Source organism: Triticum dicoccoides, chromosome 3A (assembly GCF_002162155.2).
Source record: "Triticum dicoccoides isolate Atlit2015 ecotype Zavitan chromosome 3A, WEW_v2.0, whole genome shotgun sequence".
Classification (NCBI taxonomy): Eukaryota; Viridiplantae; Streptophyta; class Magnoliopsida; order Poales; family Poaceae; genus Triticum; species Triticum dicoccoides.
In genome coordinates, this window is record NC_041384.1 from 401,908,943 (window position 1) to 401,915,629 (window position 6,687).

A 6,687-nucleotide genomic window follows, 5' to 3' on the forward strand; every position below is an offset into this window, starting at 1 on the left:
CTGGTTTCCGTGCTGCCTGCGTGGTTAATGAAAATTGGAGTAGTTAATGATGGTTAGTGATTCTGCAGTTGTGGATTTAACATCAATATGAACTATAGTTAGCTGCTTCAAATATCTAGTACTAGTTAACTAATTACTAGGACTTTGGACCTGAAATACCACATAACACAGGGATATATAACATCATCCATGTGTAACTCACTGGTCACAAGAGGAAGCAGTGTACAATACCTTGCGAACCACTACTCTGAATGATGTATGATGTTCATAATGTACTCCCTCCGGTCCTTTTTACTCTGCATATTAGGTTTGACCGAAGTCAATCTCATCCAACTTTGACCAAGTTTATACAAAAAATTATAGACATTCACATAACAACACCAATATCATTAGATTCTTCTTGGAATGTATTTTCATATTATATTTATTACATATTATAGATGCTAATAATTTCTAATATAAATTTGGTCAAACTTAGTAAAATTTGATTTTCGGCAAATCCAATGTGCAGAGTAAAAAGGACCGGAGGGAGTATTAACATTAAGCTTGTCAGGTTATTAGAACGAGGCATGGTTTGTCAGCAGTTCCTTTTATGCACCGGTTGAGGTCACTGGTTGAATACGCTTGTGCAATCCTATTCCAGTTCAAATAGAAAGCTAAACATATCATAGATGATGTATTTCCATTCTTTCAGTTTTGTACTTTTAGGCATTTTTAGATGGCGGATTATGCCAGCCCCCACATAATACTCGTGCAGCAACGTTCCTTTCAAAAGTTTGCACAAACCATAGCTGACGAATTGGGTAGACTGAAAGCTTAATGATGTAAATATTCATCCATCATATAACATTAAATTGTATTGTATGAAAACACACTTGTTGTCACACTGGTGGGAATAAATGAACAGAAATAACTCTTGTTCTCGATGATGGTGAGTCATTTTGAAATGGTGATACTTTTGATTGAATATTATTTCTGCATTTTTTACACCATTTACCTATTATCGCTGAAATTGAAGCATCATACTGCGGATTAACCGGTTGACTAGAATAGCTTTAAAACAACCTACGTTTCTTATGTGATATCGCAGGAAACTAGTTTTGATATAAAGCTGCCTAGAAGAAGCTTGCTTGTTCAGTTTACATGTAATAAATGTGATGCAAGGATAAAACGTTTGATAAACAGGGTGGCCTATGAAAGAGGAACAGTTTTTCTTCAGGTAAATTGTTCAGTGTGTTTATATTTACTTAATTTGTACAGCCAGCAGCTTTGCTTATATTAGTACGGACCTTATCTGCCTACCACTCTCTTTTTTAATATTAAAACAAGACCATGTCTATGCTCATTTATTTTCTGAGATATGCTGCTCATTATTTTCTAACATGCACTGCACACACAGTGCGCAGGGTGCCAAGTGTATCACAAGTTTGTTGACAATCTTGGTCTAATTGTCGAGTATGACCTACGAGAAGAAAATGGGGTGAACACTTGTACTGAAGACTGATTTGGAATGTGTTATTAGAAGCCAGACATGCTAAGTTTCCTTTAAAATCATTAGGTTTGAGTCTTGACAAAATTGATTATTTGAATCTTGTAGACTGCTTATATTGAACAGTATTTCTGCATTGAAATAGCTACCAATACTCATTTCATAACTGGGTTAATATGCATTCAAATGGTATAACTGTTCACAATACCAGATTATCTTATTGTTACCAAAATTGATCTCTTATTATAGCAAAATGATACATTGTTGCCCGAAGTTCCTGGCACTAATTGTACGATATTCGCACTGTATACACATCATTCTTTGCTCCCATCTTGCTGATCTTGATTGTCTGGAACATCACTTTTTGTCATCTTCTCTTTCTCTTGTTCTTCCTCCTTTGCTACCTGGTCCACATTTTCCTGTTTGCCAGCGCCATCTTTCTTTCTCTTGAGGAACTGGATAAGACCTTCAAGTGCGACGTCCGTCTCTTCATTCCTCATGAGCACCTCTGCGACCTCTGCTGGAGTCACCATGACCTCCTTGATCAATTCTTCGATCTCCGGGTATGTGGCATGGTGATCTATAGAGTGGTAGTTGGAGGCCAAGATTCGAAACGACTCTGGGCAGCAGTACCCCATGTGAATGTGCATGTCCATCCTGCCAGGGCGCAGAAGCGCAGGATCGAGCCTTTCTTTGTAATTTGTTGTGAAGATAATTATCCTCTCCTCCCCACTTGTTGACCAAAGCCCATCAACGAAGTTGAGTAGCCCGGATAGTGTCACCTGTTGGAGATAGCACATAGGACATCAGAATGGAAAGAAAACTAATAGGAACTCAGCAATGCAAGGGAAGTATCATTCCAAGTGTCTATCTAACCTTGTCCTCTGAAGGGTTGGATTTGGTGCCCTCCTGACCTTCCTCCCGCTGTTGCAGCTCGACAGTGCAGTCGATGTCCTCAATGACAAGAATTGACCGGTTGGTCATCCCGATGAGCAACCTCCGAAGTGTTGAGTTCCAGTTGACCTCAGTGAGCTCAAGATCATATACATCAAATTTGAGGTAATTGGCCATTGCTGCAATCATGCTTGACTTGCCAGTCCCAGGTGGGCCATACAGCAGGTACCCTCGTTTCCACGCCTTGCCGATCTTCTTGTAGTATTCCTTTCTCTTGACAAACCTCTCGAGATCATCCATGACTGACTGCTTGAGCTTGTGATCCATGGCAAGCGTGCTGAAGGTTGATGGGTGGTGGAGATCAATGGCAAACCATGACTCACCTTCGTTCATGTAGATCTTGAGCGTCCTGTTCTGCTCTTTGATTTTCTTGGCCACGGCGAGGATGTGAGGGAGGTAGGAGGTAAGTGCTTTGTCCTTGTGCTTCCTGTGGAAGCTCATCTCGAAGGACCGGACCTCAAGCTTGAAATTGCCGCTGCCGCCACGGCCGTTGGCGTTGCTGCTGCTGGCGCTGGAGTTGTCCCGGCAGACAAGGCGCCACTTGAACTCGGTGCCCTCATGGACATCGGCCATCTCTTCGCCCTCCTCCATGCTGAACATCATGCTCTTGGTCTCGTCGACGCGGCTGACCCGGAGGCGCTGCATGTCGGTGTTGATCCGCGTCGCAAGGTACGCCCGGGCGGCGTCGTAGAGCTGGTTGTTGGCCCACCCCTCGGTCTCCTCTATGATGATGGTGTGCTGGGAGGACATGTGCGAGCGAAGGTAGCCCATGCCGGAGAAGAGCAGGTCACGCACCTCGTACGGCACCAGCTCGTTGACGACGCCCCGCACCAGCATCGCGGACGCCGCGAGGGAGGCCGCCGTGGTGACGGCCTTCTTGTACGACTCCATGGCCTTGTCGTAGGAGGCCATGGCCGGCGGCGGGCTAGGGGCAAAGTCACTCCTCTGCTTTCGCCTCTCACTTTCCTTCAAGACCAAGTAGTGCTGGGAGATTTGAACCTTCCAAGCAGTGATGGTGCTGGTCGGTGTTGAATGGGGGCGTTTAGCTGGCGCGCGGTTTTATAGCTGGCTTGGTTTGCGTGGAAGTGGTTGGATGACGGGTGAGTCAGTCAAGCTAAATAATACTGTAGTATTGGTCTGAGTGGTGCGTTGTCCAGAAAGGAGGCCTTGGCCAAAGTAGAAAAATGGCATCACACTACTTGGTGGGTTTTTTCCTAATGGCACGGCCATGTTCCTTGGGTGGCCGTGCAAAACAAACGCTAGAAATGGCCTCAAAGCCGAACCGACTACCTGCTGGACCCCCACTTTGCGTTTGAGGAGATGGTTGTCTCTTCATGCCTGCTGTTGAGTAGGAGTACTAGTACTAGTATTCCTGTTGATACTAGAATGCGTTGTCGACAAACCAATGATGTAGTATGTGCTTGAGAATCATGAGCATATTTGTTTCCAGGGCCCACGGTAGTGAAAGCACATGCTTTTGTTTTGGTGCTGTCAGGCGCTGTAAAAGAATGCATACACAAACGGGTGAATTTCCTGTTCGTATTTGCTTTTTATTACTGGGCGCTCTGTTCAAATTTGTTGAAGTTGCACCACACGAGGAACACGTATGCACGATTAACATGCTGCCTGACAGGCACAGATGGGATGGTTGCGGGGAAACCCTTGCAAATGCACACGCACAATGACGTTTTTTGATGCTTTTTTGGAGCCTTGTGCAGGGTAAAGCAAGTTTACAACTGTCTGCATAGACTTGACGGCCAAGTTTGCGTGATGAATAGTCTGCCACTTGTAGCTGTCGGCAGTTGGCGGCGAGTTTCCATAGGAATTTTCTGCAGCTCTCACAACCGTCTATACTACGTGTTTCCTTTTGGTCTCGTGTCCCCGTCACGTTTCCATGCCCGGCGTATGCGAGAGTCCGGCTGCTGCTGACTAACAACGGTTGACGCCCGAGTAGCACTGATTTAGGTATCGTGCAGGGGAAGGAAGGGATTTTTTTTCATTTCATTTTCGTGTCTGTTGCCACCCTCAAAAAAGAAAAAGGAAAGGAAGAAAGAGCGTGTGTTGCCACTTGCCAAAGTTTCCCTCCATTGGGGGATGCAAGTAGAGGGATGCATTTGCATTGGGTCACCATGACATGACAGTCTGAAGGGGTAGCTCATAAACTATGAATCACTTTTTACACAAATATTGTGATCTTTGGAAGCGAATGAAGTAGGCTGGGCCAGTGGATCGGCCGCATCCCTACGCACTCCATTCTGCAAATCTGCATCACAAAATTCTCTTTTTTTCCAACATAATAAATCTACGCGTACAGGAGTCATAATATGGCTATAAAAAAAACTTTCAGTAATAATATGGTTATAAGTGTGAGGAAGGATGGATGGGGTTGCTGGTCAGCGTAAAAAGCACTTTGATCGCGTGCATCTAACTTTTTGATTAAACAGGAGGGACCAGGGGTACTACTTTTGGTCGAGTCGAGTAGGCCGTGTAGAACGATGAGTCATGAGACTTGACGTGTCCTCAGTGCCGTGGTTTGGTTGGGTTGGGAGAGGAAAGCGAGAGATCGGGCGGGGAGCGAAAACATCAGTTCAGTTAGGCTAACTCTACCGTGCGACTTTATTCTGTCTCGTCCCGTCCGTTTGAGGTAAAATGGACAAACGAGACGGCTCAGTGCGCGACGGCGCGGAACCATCTTGTCTGTTTTGTGCCCGGGCCGATCCATTTCAAGCGCAAACTTGCGCCGGTTTTGGATCGCGACGGACACCAAACGAACGCGCGCCTTGTCCGCGCCGGGGCCGCGTGGCAAGCGGCCACCTACCTCCCATCCGCCCACATCAATGCGCACGAACAGGTGGCCCCACTTGTCATCCGCACATCGAAAGGTTGCCATCCTTCTTTAAGTGGGAAGCGTGGACGGGTCGTCGTCCACACTGTCCCACGCCACCCCACGGCCTCCTCGAAACTCGACAGCACCGAACCTAAACCCTAGCCAAAAACTCGTCGGCCGGCCGCTCGCAGTCATGGGCCTCTGGAACTATGGCCGCAAAGGCAAGCACGACCGCGAGGCTGGTTCCTCGTCGGGACGCCGCCGTGGCTCGGTGAAGAAGGAGGAGCCCGCATCGCCATCGCCACCACATCGGCCCCCCGCGCCGCCTGCGTTCTCCGTCGCGCCCACGGTCGTCGGCGAGCGCGACCGACACTACATCGAGGCGGCCGTCTACCGCCGGTATTGGGATACGAGGACGCCGCTGCCCCGGAGCGACGTCCACCTCCCCAATAACTGGCACCTGTCGGCCGATCGCGTGCGGATCCCGCCCGTCCCGCAGAGCGACCGTGCGCGCCGCCAGGAGATCCAGCGCCACCGCCGCCTCCTCTCGGACGACCTCTACTACGACGAGAGGTACGCCCCCGACTCGCCATTGTGGGACACTTGGCTCCGCGATGAGCACGACATGCGGCGGGCGTCGTTCTTCGCCGGCACGTCGACGGGGCGTCGGCGGCCACGTGAGCCCCGAGCGGCTCCCCAGGCGCGCGGGCACGCTGTCGCCATCTCCATCGCCACCCCCACCTCCTCGCATGACGGCGGAGGAGGAGGCCCGGCTCATGGCGCGTGTGCTGAAGGACTCCAAGCACACGCACGACGAGCGTCAATGGGCGGACCTCGAGGAGACGATGGCCCTCTCCGCGGCCGGCGACGTCGCCATCCCTGAGCTGGAGATGGCGCCAAAGGAGAAGGTGGAGGAGGAGCCGCCGGTGACCGCGTTCCACCCTGACTTGGTGGGCCAGGGGTGGAGCTGGTCGTGCTTCGCTGAGCAGATGGCGGTCGCCCTGGGGGCCGTGAACTGGTGCCCCACGCCGTCGCGGTCGCCGGAGCGGGAGGCCTCGCCTCGGGAGGAGGTGGTGCAGGCACTGACCACCTTCCAGCCCGCCGCCCCCGTGCACCACGGACCGCCGGCCCACCTGTGGACGTCGCGGGACTACGTTGACATCGTCAGCGACGACGACGACACCTGCGGCCAGTGAAGACAGCGACGACCACGGCATCGACGGGCGCGGCAGGAGCGCGCGGGAGGCGTTTTTTTATTTTGGTTTTATGTTAATCATGAAACTGGGCTGTTTAAGTGGACTGAGAAACTGGGTCGTTTTATAACCGTAACCCTTATATATGTTTTATGTTTTTCTAACTGCGTTTATTTACCTTTTTAGTCATTTCATTTAAGTTTTTTTTTAAAATTATTCACGTC

General features: G+C 49.5%; 1 protein-coding gene across 1 annotated transcript; it reads right to left on the reverse strand.

The window, feature by feature from the left end:
* Positions 1-1,644: 1,644 nt before the first annotated feature.
* On the reverse strand, positions 1,645-3,908 carry LOC119268320 (AAA-ATPase At3g50940-like). Its single transcript, XM_037549909.1, has 2 exons — positions 2,366-3,908; positions 1,645-2,271 (listed from the first exon to the last, which is right to left on the reverse strand). The coding sequence occupies exons 1-2, from the start codon at positions 3,353-3,355 to the stop codon at positions 1,804-1,806; spliced, it is 1,458 nt and encodes a 485-aa protein (XP_037405806.1). The 5' UTR covers positions 3,356-3,908; the 3' UTR covers positions 1,645-1,803.
* Positions 3,909-6,687: the final 2,779 nt, after the last annotated feature.